This window comes from Callospermophilus lateralis, chromosome 2, assembly GCF_048772815.1.
Source record: "Callospermophilus lateralis isolate mCalLat2 chromosome 2, mCalLat2.hap1, whole genome shotgun sequence".
NCBI classification, from domain to species: Eukaryota; Metazoa; Chordata; class Mammalia; order Rodentia; family Sciuridae; genus Callospermophilus; species Callospermophilus lateralis.
In genome coordinates, this window is record NC_135306.1 from 50,575,428 (window position 1) to 50,594,535 (window position 19,108).

The 19,108-nt window shown below is 36.4% G+C and overlaps 1 protein-coding gene across 1 annotated transcript in view; it reads right to left on the minus strand.

The window, feature by feature from the left end:
- Adamtsl1 (ADAMTS like 1) overlaps positions 1–19,108 on the minus strand; it is a 344,581-nt gene that overhangs the window by 156,695 nt on the left and 168,778 nt on the right. Inside the window, exons 10-13 of the mRNA XM_077108065.1 lie at positions 10,692–10,742; positions 5,893–6,097; positions 4,517–4,664; positions 2,032–2,116 (exon numbers count right to left, since the gene is read on the minus strand). Of these exons, the coding sequence (XP_076964180.1) occupies positions 2,032–2,116; positions 4,517–4,664; positions 5,893–6,097; positions 10,692–10,742 (489 nt within the window). The remainder of the gene's footprint in view (positions 1–2,031; positions 2,117–4,516; positions 4,665–5,892; positions 6,098–10,691; positions 10,743–19,108) is intronic.

Genomic DNA, 19,108 nt, shown 5'->3' on the forward strand with positions numbered 1-19,108 from the left:
ATATAGCTCCTTTATGCTGAACTAGCTCTCCAACTACAATCTACTTCAATTCAGATCAATAATACCATAATGGCAGTTCTATTACACCAAGAGTAAAGTTAAATGGTCTAATATATGGCTATAGTTCAATAGATAAAACTATGTGTTTAACTACTTTAGTGATTTTATTAAGATTAAAGTTAAACATAAATCATCTTAATCAGAACACCAGTGGAAAACACTCATTACAAAAAATGGGTGACCAAGGTCTACAGAATGCTTCTGCTGAAGTATTAAACTCCAGTTACAGCATTCATCTGAGATGTGTATACTAATGTTAAAGGAGTATAATTATAGATGCAAGATGTTTCCATTTATTTTCAGCTTTGTTCTATTATTTAACATGGGTCAGAATGCAATGTTATAGATAAGATCATGTTTTAGACTGAATGCCAAATTATAACGCACAAGAGAGCAGATAGTTTAAGAAAAATAATACATGTTTGGTTTTAAACATATTGAACCAAAGAATACATGTAAGGAGTAATTAGCTCCAAATACACAGCATCTTTCTGTGTCTTAAATAGGATCTTAGTGGATGAAGGAGTCAATGCCCTTCTAAAATGAGCTGCTCCCAGGAAAAAGAAGGTCTGTCAAACTAGGAAAAGGCAGGAGCAAGAAAAGTAAATGTGCAGCTTTCATATATTCATTGAAAGATTGCACTATGTGATCTTTAATCACTGTATTTCCTCCAAAGTTCTGCCCTGGTTAGCTGCTTTTCTCAAAGAATAGAAGTTGTTGCTGTAGTAACTTTATAGAACAAAAATAATTTATTTTACTTAGCTGTCCTTTTAAAGAAAAAAATCTATTACTTAATAAAGGCACTGTTTTTTTTCTGTGAAATCAAGTGATTTAATATAAATTATTTTAAAATGAACTTTAGTTATTGAACAAATCTGTATTTTGAAATTCTTGTTGAATCTCTTGCTGTTTTGGGTGAGATTTATTTTGTGATCTGGAAAAAACACATCAGGCTTAGATTCAAACAAGATGAATCTGAGAAAATCATAAAATGTATTTGATGATATAGATTAGAGTGTTCATTTATATCTCTAGTAAATTTAAACTATGGGTTGATTTGAAAAACATTTCTGATTGAAAATGTGATACTATGAACTCTTGAAGGGTGGGTAACAGTTCTTATGTTCCCATGACTAACAGAGAACCCAGTACTTACATTAAATGAATTAATCTAGAAAATCTTCAACCTGAGAAATTGCTTTGGTCATAGTTGAAATTGGCCAATAAAATATATCCCTTTTCTGTAAAAATAAGGCAGCAGAAATGCCTATGGGTGTTTTCTAGTGAAATCAATATATAATTTATCAGTCCATCAACTAACTTGCTTTTCTTTCTTCTTCCTTATCTCTTCTTCTGATGCTACAGGCAAATCTGTGCCTGATGGCCTTATTAAACATCCTGCTTTGATAAGACTGAACAGCTATGGGACCATGAACAAGTCGGGCAAAGATCAGGGTCTAAGGAAGCTACAAAACTCTCCTTGCCCTCATCTATATTTCATGAGTGAGAAAGGGTGAGCCCTTTCTTTTTTGGAATGGCTATACTGCAAAGCTGGGAAATAAAGATAAGGGGGCTGAAATGCTGCCCAGACTTGCATATCTAATTACTCTGCATCACCAGATGCAAACGATTGGGCTTCCTCACTTTCGGCCTCTTGCCAAGAGAAGAGAGCTCAGATTTTGGAGACAAAGACAAACAATTCACTGCATTTTTCTACTTCAGGCCAAACTGAACAGTGCTTAGGTTCAGACAGGGTAGATAAAGAAAATTCTAAATTGCAGCTGAATACAAAGTTTTGAGCAATGCTTTGAAAATGAAAAATCTCTGATTTTTCAAAAGTGAAACATCACTTCACCTTTGAGAAGACAATGACCCTTGGGTCAGCACCCACGAGAGCCACAGACAGTGAAACACTGCTTTCTTTTAACCCATAAGCTTCAAAAGAAGAACTATTTGTGCTTTAGAACTTACGAGGGCTCTTCTGACACAGCAGCTCCCTCTTCTAGCTCTTGAGCTTGCTTGTACCACGGAAGCTTGGCCTCTACTGGAAGTTTCTCTGAGAATTGAGTGCATGCACACAAAAGAGAAGCAGTCAGAACCAATCTGGGATTTCAGGGAAGTTCCTTGTTTTCATCAGTTTTTAGTTGTGTGCAGTTGATAACTGCAACTAATGCTTTTAGGTGAATTGCTGTTTCTCATAATAGTTATATCAAGAAAAATGAAATTGGATTTTCAAAATATTAGTGATTTTAATCTCTGTGTACATGGTTCCCCTTTAGTACATTAAATAGCAAAGGAAAGTCCTTTTATTATGAAAGTCACAGCTTTAGGAACACTAATTCAATATGCATATCAGGAATCATCAAAGCATTGTTTCATACCTTTAAAAATAAACACAAAACACAACAAACTGTATTGTGGTATTTTCATTAAAATATTTTGTTTCCTTTTTGCCTTTTGGCTATGTGTTATCTATTCCAATTATCAAAAGCTAACAATCTTGGCTTCTGTAAAATTCGCAAAACATTGCTTTAGTTAGCTGACTTGTTCAATACCACACCAAGGGCTCACTGACAATTGGACTACATGCAACTTTGAGCCCATAACCTGTAATTTGACTTGTTTCACCTGTTTATGTAATTTTGGCCAAACAACTCAGAACAAGCTTCCTAACTACTTCTTAGGGGGAAAGGTGGAGGGAAACAAAGAAGTAGGGAGGTTCTAACTGCTCCTATAGAAGTAACTGCCAAGATTCCCAACCTGACATATTCATTAGGGTCATTTATGGGCATATTTACCTTTATAGTATGAGCCAGTCAAGCTCTATCACCATTTTATACCATATAATTGTAAAGATGAAAGAAATATGTCCATATATGCACTCACCACAGAATTATATGATATTTTAACAATATGTAGAGAGCCAGATTCACTGGTTAGTTGTGAAAATCTAGATATTTTTTTCCCCTGATCGTTAATCACAAACTACTTTTCTTTTTCTGAAGTAACTTGCTAAAGACTGGACTAGTAAATAATTGATTATTTGGGCTAGGTAGCATTGCTACTTGTCTTCTACATACATCTATTGCTTTGAGTCAGGAAATAAAGTGAGAAACAAAAATTGCCAAAGTCAAAAGGATTTGCTAATATGTGAAATCCAGCAACATGGAACCTGTACATATATCACTTTACAACTCCCCTATCTATCCCAATTAAATGGCTTGATCAATTAAGCCATCTCTGACAGTGCAAACATCCTGCCTTTCAATGACCAAGGGTTCACTCTGGAACTAAGAGTGAGCTTGAAATACTTTACTGTTCACTTGACTTGAGTCCTGTCAGTTCACCTAGGGCCATTTCTCTAATATCTGAAGACATCAATGATGGTCAAAAGTTGAAGGTAACATTTGGAGAGCATTTACTCTATGTCAGGCATCAGGCTGAGCATCCTAGGTACATTATATCTCATTTATTCTCACATGATCTCTAAGTGAGAATGAGAGAAAATAAAACCTTCCCCATTTTACAGATGGAGAAACTAAGGCTCAGAGAGAGATGTAGTTATTAAAAGTAATCAGGATTTCTACTATGTGTTTGGCTTTTGGTTTCCTTTTACATCATTAATTTAGATTTCATGATGCTATGCATTCACATCAAAGGTATTATAAAGAGCTAGAGTATGGCTGATTTTCACAGACATTTAGTGGCTTAAGAAATAAATTTTAAAAGGAATGGAAAACATACTTAACATTCAAAATTATAAGATTTTTATAGTGAAGAATCCTTTACATGTAAATGGTGTGTGACTTTAGATTTTCCTGCTTCATTAACAGACTAGTAACAATACTAGCACAGAAATCAGATCAGTATTCATGCTAAGCTGAAGGCCCAGTATGATTATAAGACAGTTTGCTCACTAAGAAGAATTTTTCTAAAATTTATTTCTTTAATAAATTATTTCTAGTATCTATTGAATTCTGATATATGTCAAATTTTCACTGAAAATATACTTCTGGAATTCAGTTTCATTTCAATGTTTAAATTTCCAATATAAAAGCAACATTTTCTGTTTCATCAGTTTGAAGTATGAGACTTCCCAAGGTATTCTGTACACAACTAGATTCCCTCCTTTGCTCTTAACAGCAAGAAATGTGGACAGTAAATTACACATATCTCTCTGTACAATCTGATCTCCTTTTATGCAGACATATCTGATATTTTTTGGCAACAGTCTTCAAACAACTTTATGACTTGGGAGATAATTGTATAAACAAATTGCTCTATGTAGTACTTAATAAAATTTAAAATCAAAACAATTTGAAAGGTTTAAAAAAGAATCAAGCATATTTAGTAAAGTTAAAAAAAAATCATTGTTAACAATACAATGGGATACTTAAAGAAGTTTAAAATGGCATCAGAATAAATACAACAATTAGACCAGTAAAGAGCAGTTTACCTTTGGGCTTGTAGCAGGGAGTGGGTATGATGCATTCCTCTTTTATGTGGGGTTTTGTTTTGGGGCTGCAGCCTCCCGTGTGCATTCCTCGGTGGTCGATGCAGAGGACCACACGGTATCTGAGACCCTGGCCACATGTCACTGTGCACTGCAAAGAGAATGCAAGAGAGAAGAGACTCATAGGCAAAGCCTTGTTTCCTTTTCTTCACTTTGCACCTAAGGCTTTTTATATGAGGACTCCTTATATGAAGATTCCCGGAGGATTTAGACCACTTTTACCAGTCATGGGATCTTTGTTCTGTTTGGCTAATTGAGAGGAAGCTGGCTGAAAATTAAATCACTTTTGATTTCTTAGGCTTGGTTTCATCTGTCAGCAATCCTGAGGCACCCAGTGTGTGCAAAGTCTCAAATCAAGCACCAAAAAGGAGAAAAGAAACTAGAATACAGTATTCTCAAGCTAAATTACCAACACTGCTTTTTATTTAGCAAATGACTGCGATGCCCAAAAATATGGGAAATGCTAGCTCCCATGTGGATATTAAATGATTTTGAACTGCCATCATGGCTAATTTATATTGCAGTATGGCCAATCTAATTGATTATATTGAGATGAAAACAAAAATGTTTACAGGAACAGATTCAATGGCCAGATGTAGATAGCACCCCCAAAGGTTCTGCATGTCTAGCTGCATGTCTAGACACTGGAAGACATCACAGCTTTAACCTGCTCCCACAAAGCCATGAGGCTGAGTAAAGAGTTCTGTTCATTTCTATGGATAAGGGCACAATGATTTAGTTCCACATCTATCTCCTATGCCATTTCCCTTTTCTATGAGCAGTTAGGAAACCCAGAATAACATCTGAGGCTTAATTATTGCAGGTTTCCTAATGTCTATAATTTTCTGGTTTTCATAGTCCACTTTATACTCCTTATTGTGCTGTTTTCACTTTATCCACCCTCCAATGAATATTAGACACAGTTTTAATTTAATCCACTAGCCTCTTTAGGGATATAAATAGAGTATAATAAATAAAGTTTTAAATCAAAACTCTAGTCTACTGAGCTCTATCATCAGAGAAGCTTTCACAGATTTTAGGATCAGTCATTCAGCCTCAATGAATCTTGAACGGCACTGGTTTCCCCAACAGAGGGGACTAGAGGAGGCTTCCGTGAAGTAGCTCAAAAAAAAAAAAAAATCAATTTGCTTTTGGTTATGCTGAATTGACAACATTTCTACTCCAGAAGCTAAGCTTGTGGGCTTCTAGACACCTCAAGAGAGAAGGGTAGAGCCGCACGGGGTTCCCAGTGGGGCATGATGGCGAGAGGGAAGAGTGGACTTACTCTCCTAATGAACAAAGAAAGAGGGCACAGTTACCGGAGACCACTCCTGTGCCAGCCATTTAGGGCAGTCAAAAATGTTGCAGGGCTGCACGATGGGCATCTTAGGGGTGTACATGCATTTCCACTCTTCCACTGAAGTCACATGCCCCTGGATGTCCTCCTCCACACAGGAAACTGCCCGGCTCTGGATGCCCCCCCCACACGAGGAGGAGCAGGCGGTCCACGGGGTGGCCTCCCACCTACAGAAGCAAGGGGAGTCATCAGGGCAGACATGCACATTGCCAAAGCTCCTCAGTGACCTGTCACACCAACCCCATTCCCTGGGCCTAGGATGGTGAGATTCTCAGAGGCTATGGTCCAGAGAATCAAAGACACCTACTGCCTACAATTTGAGGAATAGGAAACAAGGATTCAAAGTTGGCAAAAGTGCTCCATAAACCGTGAAGCTTTAGACATATGTAAGAAATTACTGTTTAGGGAGCTGATTCCAGGATATCTGTGCTGACTGTAACCTACTCAAGAGATGAAGTTCAGTCCTCAGTCCTTCTTCCCATAGCTTCAAGATTTTATACATACATATATGTATTATTCATATCTTATACATATTTAAGCTTATTTATTTTTTTTACCAAATCTCATAAAGTACATACGTCAAGAATAAGATGGATAACAAGTTCATACCAGTAGTTTGCTCCTGGGGAAAAATGCTTTTATTATATTTTACTTATTTATTTTGTGGTACTGGGGATTGAACCCAGGGGGGCTCTACCACCGAGCAAGCTACATCCTCAGCTCTTTTTATTTATTACTTTGAGACAGGTGTTGCTAAATTGCAGAGACTGGCCTCTAACTTGCAATACTCCTATCTCAGACTCCTGAGTAGCTGGGATTATAGGTACTGTGGCTAGCTAAAATAATTTTATTTTCAAGATGATATTTTATTACTTTACTTCTGGATACTTTTGACAGGAGAAACTCATAAAAGATCAACATAAGCAAAAGCTCCTTCCTTCTTGCTTCTGTATTTGTCAGTTTGGGGACGAAGATTCTGTACAATTTCGATGGTCGAACTGAGTCATTATCAAGCTGAGGAGGCAACTGTTCATACAAACCTCATCTACTTATTCTTTCACTGTTGGGGGATACTGGCAGTTAGAGTTCCTCAGGTAAATGACTCCTAGAACAGTCACGAAGTTTGGTTGAAAGGCTTATGGTGTCTGAATCTAAGAAATAGTTAACTAAGGTAGAAAATAACATTACCAATAACTTTTAAGAGAATTGATTTTTCAGAGCTCTATACAGTTCTGAAGTCCAGAGGCAGAGAGATATCTTTACCTAATTCTTTTCTCTTCTCCTGTAGATTTACAGAATGTGGGATTTCTTACAACAGAAGCACTGGAATTGAATGAGCTTTTCTTTCTCTTATGTGTATTCTGCTTGTTGATGATGATTGCTATGGATCTTTAAAATTTCTCTTAAAAAATATGAGAGATAATTTTAATGAGAGAGAAACAAAATGTCACCCAATTGTTCTACTTGAATAGTTAAATTTGTTCCATGGAAAGCTTTAATTATTCTGTAAGTAAGGTTTAATATAGGTTGTGAACTTGATTTCTCTTCTGCAGGAGCCAGAATGATGTGTTTTTCTCAGTTAAGAGGGTTTTCCACTACCTTTTCTCTGTGCTGTTCAAGTTTAGGCAATAATTGTCATCTCCACTGCCAATAGTCAAGATATGCTGCCAAATACAATATTTTCCTATGTGTTTTTACCCAGGAGACACAAAAGAAATGTCATTATGGGAAACTGAGGCCCTTCGTTTAACTCTTGGGAGACTTTTTAAAATATGCCCTTTAAGAGAGGGAATAAAGCAGCTCTGCAGAAAGTTTATCATTCCCAAGGGTAAGACCAGTTCTCATTGTCTCCATGTAAATCCCTGAAAGGCCTCCGTTTGGTGGTGGATAGCAGGCCTGTCAGACTGAAGTCAGGCTGAATATGTAAGTAAGTACATATTCATACTGGATTTGATCTGACAATTCAGAATGTGCTTTTTAATATATATTTAACTTCTTAGGATGTTAAGATGCCATAAAAGAGCACATTTTCTAAATGGTACTCTAAAATCCCTAAATTTGATCCTTCTAAAGGGAGAGTGATTAATTTCTGTCTTACACTTGGACCTGATCATGGTATAACTTCACAAGTAGAAATAAGTATCCTTTTCAATGTCAGTGAACCCCAAAAGAGAAATGAGGCTAATATTATTTTAAGAATTAATAGTATGGTTTCGGCATACAAATATAGTTCTATATGTGAAACATTATCATATGAATCCTTGCATAATAATAGGGTTATATGGAATTCTAAAGCAAAATATGTTTGGGTGTTTTAAAGTATAATAAAAGCTGAGAAGGCATTAGTCAGGAGCTCTTAGAACAGTGACCAGGGTAAGCACTTGGAATAAAAGAAGACATATTCAAAAATCATTTCCTGGGATCTTGTCCTGGAAGAATGTTAAATGAATTTGTACATCTTGTATTTTAACTTCATCAGCCTTTAATTCTTTTTAAAACACAATGTGTTTAGTTTAAGAAATTCTCAAAATTAAAACTTATATGAGCAGTAGAATATGTCAATTATGAATCAAGATAATTTATCAGAATACATTTTTGTGTTCAGATAAATGTAAAGTCAAAAACTGAAAGCAGGAAATAACAATCTAAAAATTCATAATGTTTTATATCTACACTTGTGGTCTTAAACCCACTTAAATACTTTAAATTACTAAAGCTTTCTGCCTTAATTAGTGGGTAGCTGCTATTTGAGAACCGGTTTTGAGACTTAAGTATTTTTATGAAATGAAAACACATTTGTAGAAATAGCTTCCAATTACTAGTACTTTGCCAGGAAACAGAATTTCTAACTTCAGAACTAGATCAGTAACAGGAGTTCAAGGGGGTAAGAAATAGTCTGTTTATTTTATTTGCTAATTGTCCTTTCCCACTGTGATACATGGACCTGCCAAATGTGTGCATAGGACATGGTACAAACCAACATGATGGATCATTTCTATGTACCACTGGCCTTAAGGCATTTTGGGGAAAGGACAGTTCTATAAGAGATCAACTCTAACCTAAGAGAGGCATTAGTTATGCAAGAGAAATATAAATAAGAGAGACCATAGAAGATATTACAGAAATCTAGAAACTGCCATTACAGGAAAAACAAAAACTTGATGTTGCTCATTTTTGACAGCCAACTTTGCCTTTATTTTAAAATGTATGACTTTCACACAAACAGATGCATGTGTCCTATGAATGCTTGTTTTACAGATATGAAAATTGTCATCAAAGGAAATCTTGGTTCAATTAAATTGATCTTTGGATATTTTCATTAAATTATCAAGAGAAGAAGAATTCTGGATCAAATCAGCAAAATGATAATCAAAGAGCATTTTAAAGTCATTCATTATCTTTATTAATATAGTCAAAGGAAAGTGTGAGAAAACTAACTAATGAGGTAGCCATTTGGTAGAAGGACTGAGCAACAGTAACTGTATCTAGAATAAATCAAATCCCACATTCCTAGATGCTACTGTTAGGATGGTAAAGTGAGTCTCTTGCCAGTCGCTGAAGTATGTTAGAAGACACAGGATGACAACTTGCCCTGGTATGTATTATATAAATATCTATGTGTGTATAGATATGTGTGGATACATATGCATTAAATGGACATGAATGAGGATTTATATAAATATATGTATTTATGTATCTGTGGTATGTGGATACAATTGTTGGGGAAAAAATAGGAGAATGAAGCGTCACTGGGGCGTTAAACTAGATGATCTCCAGGGATCGCTATTTGGAGACTAACTCACTAGGGATTTGGAGACTTTAATCAAACTTTGCTTTATTTTACAATTCAGAATACAATTATTTTCTAGGTTTGGCTAAATTTGGGACTTAGCAAACTACTGTAAATTATCCTAACTACTTCTAATCTGACTCTAACTCTTGGTTCTAAATAGCAGGACCAAATAAGCAAAGAAAATAGAGCAAAGATCTATTTAAACCCAATTCTAATTTTTGCTATCTGTGGAGCTGTTTCCAATGCAACAAGCAATATACTCAGTAGCTAGTATATTTTTCAGCATGTCCACTTTTCTGATAACGATTACAAGTTCTTTTTAAATTTTTTAAATTTACTTTCATTATTTTTTTTCTATTTTTTTTGAAAAAAGACTGTACTTTAAAAAATAAACAATAGCACATTACATTTTATGCTTAAGGAAAAAAGTCACACAAATTGTTCTGAACAATAAGGTTAAGAAAAACTGCCCTTTGTGATTAATTATAATTTATTTAAAGTAGAAAGAGGACATTTAAAGCTAGTATGCAGAAAAATACCACATATTTAATTCTATATTGGTGGTATGGTGATAATATTTTCAGCAGTGTTTCTTTCATAGTTAGCAACAGTGCTTTAATAACTAGAGTCCTACTGCAGAGGAGACATAGAAAAGGCAAAGCAAGTGAGAGAAAGGCATAACATTAACCCACATGATGTAGGTAATCAGAGTGAATTACTGTGCCCACTTCAAGGTAATATGATTTATCCTATCTTAACATGGGTTTTGATTGACAAGGTTACAGTCTGAGGAGGCCAGTGTTACTCAAAAGCAGAGCTCAGGAAGGACTGCAAAATATACCATCTACCATCTTATTTTTTACAGAAAAACACAGAATCTCTCTCTAGATTGTCTATATATACAAATATATAAAAGCATCAGAAGACTGATTTGCTAATTCTAACATCAGGATGATTGATTTACGTACCGAGGAAGGGGATGGTAGAGGTCATAAGGCATGATCTGCTTGTATCCGTCACTGTTAGGAACAATAATGCCAACCCTCTGAGTAGAAGGTACACACAATAAATAAACACTAAATGATTACATTATACAATTTTTATACAAATGCAAAACAACATTAATAAATCGTCTCTGAAAAAACAACACTAAAACAATTCAATATCTTTGCGCTAGCATATGCTTTTGGATGGGGCAAATTCTTTAAAAGGATACCGTTTACTAAATTAGTTCTCTGATCCAAGCAGGAAATACCACTGGAAAGGGTGGTGGCAAGAAAAGTTGGCACCTCATCATTAACTATGACACAATAAGCTTGTAAATGTTCTTTAATCCCCCAAATTATACGTCCTATGAGGTCATTATTATTATCATCATCATTATTAATGGTACTTCCAGATGCTCAGCAAGCAATTAGAGTTACTGTCTCACTTCTGATGAAAGAGAAAGTAACTGAAGCATGAGAGTATGTACCTCAGAATTGACAACACTGCAGCATGTATGAGCAAATAAGTTTCTTCTCTTGGCAGATGTAAAGATTTTCCTAATACCTGGGAAATAGCCACTGGGATATTTCATAAAAAAAGAGAGGAATTATTAAACATAGTAGGTTTAATTATCAGCAAAAGCAAATTCACTACATAAAAAAAGCTATGAAAACTTTTCATACATATGAAAGGTTTTTTTGGCGGGGGTGGGGTGGAGTCTATAAAGTGTTATATAGTGTTTTTATGGTGGTGGTTATGGTGGTTGTGATAGTTGTTAGTACATACCTAGTGCCTTGGAAACCTGTGAGGTTTAGAGACAGAATAGAGGCTAAAGGAGCCAAAAGAAATGACAGTATATTCTATGAGGTTAAAGGATGCACATGACATTACCAGGCTGTATAGAAGTCATTAGTACTATTAGATATTTTAAAAATCCAATGGACACAGAGATGAGTATTATTAGAGATTTTAAAAATCCAGTTCAATTAAAGCCGCCAGTTGGTAAGACTGGGTCCTGGCTGAGGCCTAGTCTCCTAGCTTGTGGAGAATTTGTGACTTGTGGAATTTGGATAAGAGGGTTAGTGCAGCAAAGCCTCTCTCAAGAGTAGGAGATGAAAAGAGCTCAAAACAGACACAGAGTATGGTAGAGCATAAACAGGAGATGCTTCTTTCTCAATTGAAAGATGCCAGCAAGCTGCTCTTGTGAGCTACTGAAGTAACTCATGCATTCTATCTGTATCCCTGGGATGGATGATGGAGATCTATCTATCTGTCTACCTACCTACTACCTATCTATCTCTATCTATTGTCATCTTCAATATTTGAATGAACTGCTGCAGATCTCTGACAATTGATTTGTCAGATGATGATATTTAAAACAGAGACAGTAACATTGAAGGAGACAGTTGAATTGAAGGAAGAAGGGAATGGGGGGATTCATTGAATTCACACATATACATATATGTATTTCACATATTTAACATAAACGTTTATACTTCTATTTAAATAAATTAAGTCTTTTATTCTGACCCCATCCTCTGATACAGGATGCTATGGTATGCTCCTTTCATATGGCTGGCAAACCTAAGTGAGTACAAAGAATGGGCTGGGCATACTGTGGATCAGAAAGATAAAAACTATCACTGACTGGAAATCATGAAAGGTAAGGAGGGATGAAAGAGGGGCACAGAGACTGCACAGACTCTGAAGACATTGCTGGAACTCAAGGAAATATATGAGAGAAAATGAATTTATTTGAAAGAAAATAGAAAGCAACGTTGTGAAGCAGACATCTATTCCCAAGAAAGACAATCACTAGAGCACTAGTTCATATACTTTATTTGACATGGCTAAATTTTATGTATTTATTTTTATGACTAATAATGTACTCTTTGTTAAAAAATTTTTTAGTTGTCAAGAGGCCTTTGTTTTATTTATTTATATGTGGTGCTGAGAATCAAACCCAGAGCTTCACACATTCTAGGCAAGTGCTTTGCCACTGAGCCAATCCCAGCCCCAGTAATGTACTCTTTTGTACACAATGAAGTGTGTGTGTGTGTGTGTGTGTGTGTGTGCGCGCGTGCGCGCACATCCGCGCATGTATGTATGTTTATTACCCTTACATAGCAATGTTCATGAAACAGGATGCCATCTTTGGGCATGCTCAAAATCCCATGGAGCTCTAATACAAGCATGAAATGAATACCACATTAAACTTTTGTTTCTGTTTTCAGAGTTAAATATCCCATTCTTTTCTTCCTTCTTTGATAGACAAGAAATTGGATGAAAGCCTAATCCTGCCTTTTGTTAGAATCATGTGATTGCTTTCTAATAATGCTACATATAGTAATTAAGGGAGTTTTCTTTCTAAAAAAGACTATATTTTAAAGAACACCAACTTCTCAAGGTTCTTAGAAGAACCTTGGACAGATGCTGCTATCTAAAGGCAGTCAATCAAGGAATAAATCAAATTGACTTTGATGTTATAATTTGCCTGACCCTAGTATCCTTATTCATGCCTATATCAATTTTTAAATGCACAAGTACATAACATTACCTTCTCTCCTGAAAAAATTTATGGCTATAATTTGTCATCTTCAATATTAAAAGAACTGCTACAGGACTCTGTCAATTGATTTATCAGCTGATGATGTTTAAAATGGAGACAGTAACATTGAAGGAGACAAGTTGAACAGAAGGAAGGAAGGGAATAAATGGAAGAGTTCACTGAATTCAAGATGTTGGGCTTTGCTTTGGACTGATTTAGAAATTATGTTTTTGTTTGAAAAAGGAACTTTCAACCTGGATTCAGCAAAACTGTAGCTATATTTGTCTTTCTATGGCATGGGTCATGGTGAAGACTCATAAAATGACTCCATGGCACCTGTAAAAACAGAAAGATATCAAAACAATGGTGCTCTGTCCAGTTCTACTAATGCATATTTGTGTGCATGGGCTCTGCTCTCTCCTGGGGCTGGTGCCACGGCCCTGGCCTTTCACTACACTGTCACAGAACGGGAGACAATCTTTTCTAAACTTAACTTCCCAAAGTTTACCTTCAAGACACTTTGTTTTTTTCTTTCCTTGGGCAAAGTGCATATCACAAAAAAATGATAAAATATCGATTTAGGGACTTGAAGAAATTCTCTATGTTTAGGTTTTGATTGTGTGTGTGTGTGTTTTTGTATGCTGGCATCCAGACATGTGTCAGAATGTGTGAGGAATGGTGAAATAGGCAAATGATTTTTAAGAATTTTTATAAAAGGAAGATATAAGAAGTAGTTGGCTTGTGAATAGGCCTTCTGGGTCCCCAGGCCTTAACTACCTGACCACTCATGGGCTTGTGCACCGAGCACTGGCCTGACTCCATCTAAAACTCCCAGCCTTAGGGACTATATTCGTAAGAAGGGAAGGCCATCATTCTGGAGGAATGTGATACATCTCAGTTCATCTTCTCCAAGTACATGTCCCACCAAATTTTCAGATGACAGGTGAATGCTTTAATGGTAATGGAGGTTTATATAATGCAATATCATGTGGCACATAAACATAAAATTTTCAAAACATTTTTAATGATGCGGGAAATGCTCAGAAGTAATGGCAACTGAAAAAACTTGAATACAAAATAAAGTGTAAAATACCACTCACCATATTAGAAAATATGTGTGTTCATATATCATATAATCATTTTTATAAATGGTTTTGTGTATGTATGCACCATGTGTATACACACGTATACACACATGTACGTGTGTGTGTGTGTGTGTGTGTGTGTGTGACTCCTGCACATATAGTAGAAAAACACCTCACAACAGTCGTGTGTTCCTGGTGGCTGGATTATGGGTAATTTTTGCTTGTTTTTTTTTTATGTTTTTCTATTTCCCAAGTTTTTGAGTATTGTAAATAACTTTAATGATCTCAGCAATTGGAATATTCAAGTATAATAAAATTCAACTTAAAAAAGAAGAAAGGAACATCTGGACTTATGAGGTCATCACCTCAACTTTCACATGTCACTTACAGATTATTGAGTCTGCACAGAAACGATCCAAGAAGCTCCTTCAGAACAATATCCCTGACTTTAAAAATGAAGCCAAGATCAGCTCACTGTACTCATTTGTGGAATTTATATATTGTGATGAATCTTCTCTCTTTTGAGAAAAATCCTAATGTAACTAGCCACATGGGCACCTAATTTATGCACGGGGGGGGGGGCTTTTTATCAGGAAATGAATCATAAGGAGACCCCTTCAGAGACAGCAAGTGCTTGTGTCTTCCCCTGAGCTGCATCCCTCACTCCTGACTTCCTGACCTGCTCATGTGCTCTAGGCTTTTTGAGATCAGTGTGTCCCGGGAAATTCATTATCTTCCTCTGCAAACTGGGTCCTCTTCCTGCCATCACTGTTCTATTCAGGGCACTGCCACTCTCCCATCACCCCACACACTCTGGGACACCTTTGCTCCTTTTCTTTCCCGACAAGTGCCCAGTTCATTAGTCACTCTGGCACAGCAAGGTTCACCAAGTGCATTTTTCTGACAGCTGTACCCTTTCACACCAGCCTCCTGACATCTCTCTATCTGTAGGAGTTGACTTCTCTTTTCTAGCCGACTCACTGCTGTCCTACTGACATTTTATTTCCCAACTCAAAAGCCTTAAGTGGCTCCGCAAGGCCCAGTAAAATTTCTTAGTCAAATGCTATCTTTTCTAAAATCTTGCCTTACTCCCTCTCAACATCTAGCCAGAAATTCCCTCTCCCTCTTTCAAATATCCATAACACTAAATCTGCTCATCACTCTTAACTATCTGTTAACTTCAATCTATGCATAAGTCTTTTGTTCTTTTAATCCCATAGTACAGAATTCATAACTCTGACAGCGCTGTGCACACAAGCAAGAAGCAAGCATTCATCGAAGGATACTGTGTCATTGGTGAGTAGATGCAAAGACAGGCAATATGGCTATCACCCAGAATGAAAATTAAAACAAAACAAAGAATTCAAATAAGGTTCAAACATAGGCTGATGTTAGGCAGAGAAAGGAGAAAGTCCTGCCAGCCGTGCTTCAGCCTTCTCACCTAACTCTGAATCTTCCCACTGGAGATGTCCCTGGAGTAAAACCATGAAAGCTTTATTAAAACCTCTTCCCTTTGTTCTTCCTGTGACTTGCAGATATTATGCTGCTGTGTAACTGTGTAACTCAGCTTCCCACGGGTAGGACTGGGGCCAGATTCTAGTTGATTCACCTTTGCCTTTGCCATGGCACCAAGCACAAAGCCTGGCACAACACAAGATAAGTAGTACATTAAAAAAAAAAAGAATAAAATTATGAGTGAAAGAGGGAATTTTGGCACAGACAAGGGTGTTGCACCTTCTCTAGGTGACTCCAGGGCATAGAAACCAACTTCTTCCTAAGCAACATTTCAGAATGGAATGGGGAGAGCTAATAAAGTGTGACAAGGGACAAAAGCACTCTTCCTTTTTATGAGCACAAAGGATCATGGCACAAAGAGGGAAGGATACTTGAGAAGCTGAGAGATGTAAGGTCAGTACTCTGCTGCTTTCCATGTAATCCTGAGGACCTTACATTTAGACTCTTGCTCACATCTGAACTTTTTCTCTAATCTTCTGCAAAATCCAAGTGTTGGATGAAGTCAGAAGTTTTAAGATGATGTAAGAACACTTGTCTGGAAACTCCTACTGGACTCCTACTTACCTTTCCTTTTTTAGTGGCTCTGAGAGGAGAACTCAAGAGTTCTATGGCCCATAGCTCAAAACCGACTGAACTGAAATAATAATCTCAGAATCCCTCCTCCTCTAACACTTGGCAACAACTCATCCTGAAACAGAATAAGTGTCTCTAATATTTATACTGGTATTTGGAATCCAGTAAATGAGAAAAGGTTTTATCAACAGTTTCCAATTTTTTCAACCCTGGTAACAGGCAAGCAACGTTCATTTACCTGGACTGCACTGAACTTGGACCCGAAGGAGTCTGCTTCATTGTCAAGTTCTTTAAACATTTTCTTAGACACAAATTCATTTTCTACTAGAAAACTAAACCGTTGTTGGGTGTGGTGGCATATATCTATAATCCAAGATGAGGTAGGAAGATCACAAGTTCAAAGCCAGCCTCAGCAATTTAGCAAAGCTCTAAGCAACTTAGTGAGAGCTTGTCTCAAAATAAAAAACTGAAAAATGGTCTGGGGATATTGTTTAATGAGTAAGCACCTGGGTTCAGTCCCTGGTACAAAAAAACAAAACAAACAAACAAACGAAAATAAACAATCAAAAAATCTCCTAGAGAGTATTATTTTGAGCAAGTGATTAAAAATTGTCCTCACCTCTCCATTTCTGGAGTTCAACATTCTTGGTATTAATGAATGCAATCTCTGAATTGTTTAAATAGTTGGGACTAATATTTCTTTGGATTTTGTTTACCTCTTCCTGTACTAAATAATTTGGACATTGTTTGATATGAGTAAACACTAGCATTTGTTTTGATATGAAAGAAGCTTGCTTAACCTAGATATGAAGTCATTTCAAATACCCACACTTCACATTGAAAAAGTTTGCATTTCTGCCCTGGCTGTGGGAGTCTATATTGCAATTGAACCAAAACTCACAGGTTGCTGAAGGTATTGTGCAGAATAATGATGTCTGTGGGATATGAAGGTATATGTGCTACAATGGGGGTCAGGTTCCCTGTATTCATTTGGGGACTGGGAGCACTTAGGTCCACTTCCCAGTTTGCTTTTGCTCACCCCAAATTGGGACAGGTCACTTAACCTCTCTGATTTTCAGTTTTGTCATCTGTAAGACAGATGACAATCTCTGGTTTGTTAACTTTCTTGGATTGTAAAACTAACAGGAGATAATGGATGTGAAGCGTCTTATAAACTTCAGTAGGAGTGACATTATGCAAGTCATTTTACCAGTTTTGAGCCTCAATTTTGTAATGATAGTTGAGATTTACTGAGGGCTTGACATCTTAGTAAGATCTTTATATGCATTATTTCACTGAATCCTCACTGTTACTCTTTGATAGAAACATTATATTCATTTTACATATGGCAAAAATTAGGCCTAGAGACATTAAGCAGACATTAACTTAGCTAGTTAATTCACATAACTAAAAACTGATAGAACGAAGTTAAAAATGAGGATGATGACAATACCTATTCTATGCACTCACAAGCTAATTACAAGAATCACACAAATAATTACACTTTTTAAGACTTCAAAATGTAATATAAGAAGTGATCTTTCTCCCAGTGATGAGCTGGCTTGGTAGAAAAATTGAATTGCCTTCATAACTGACTTATTGTTGATTATCAGTAAGTGTGGAAAGGATATGCTCATGAATTCTAAAAAGCACCAGAACTCTGCTTCATTTATCTTGTTATAAATAATGCATGAAATGGAAATAAGATTTCATGGTGGTTTTTCTTATTGCTTTCTCAGCAGCTGCTCAGAACAGTAGGTTTAAATGAGACTCACCAGAAGGCAGGAAGGTGATACTTTTCCAAGTCATTTACCTACTGTAATAAAATTAGATATTACATGACCTCCACGAGGAAATCATTTTATTGCACATTAATTCTTAAATAAGTCAACCATTTTCTAGTTCTTACATTGAAGTTTTCCTTTTTGGAGACATACATGGAGTAGATCCCGTGGGAATTAATGGTATTGCCTCACAACTTATTAAGTGAGGTTATCAAACACTTGTGAACTGAGACTTTATGTTGCGAATTATCCTAATTTCTCCTGATTTCACTTTAAAATCTCATTTACTTTCAAGATGATATTTCCCTGGGAATTTTGTCCCCTGTTACAACTACATGTCTGGACTCAGAGAATTCCAGAATTCCATCTTTTCCTTTCATTGATGAGGAAGTTGATTTCTGGAGAGTTTAGGCGTTTCTCTGAGGCAACATCAACATCACCATAGCCATGATCTTAGTCATAATAGCTCCAACAACCAACATTTATTGAGTGCTTATCATGTGTCAGGCACTCCACTAAGCTCTTTAAATGTGTTATGCCATGACAACTTTATGAGGTAAGTACTGCTATTATCCTCACTTCAGAGGATGAAAACACTGAGGCTTAGTGAGAATATGTAATTTGCCAAAGGCTACTCAACTAGACAGAGCCAGGATCTTAAGCCAGCCTGTTTTATTCCAGAGCTCCTACTCCTGACTACCTGGCTATATTGCTGTTGACTGGTTGGTCATTCAGTTAGCATCAGGATTCAGGTTTTCACAATGCCTACTACATGAAACGCCTCTCTGGATGCAGAATATTTCTTTGTAGTTACATTGGTATTCAATTCTGAGACTTGTTTTTTTGCAATTTGGTGCCTAGCCAGAAATAATTTATGCAACTTACTATCAAAC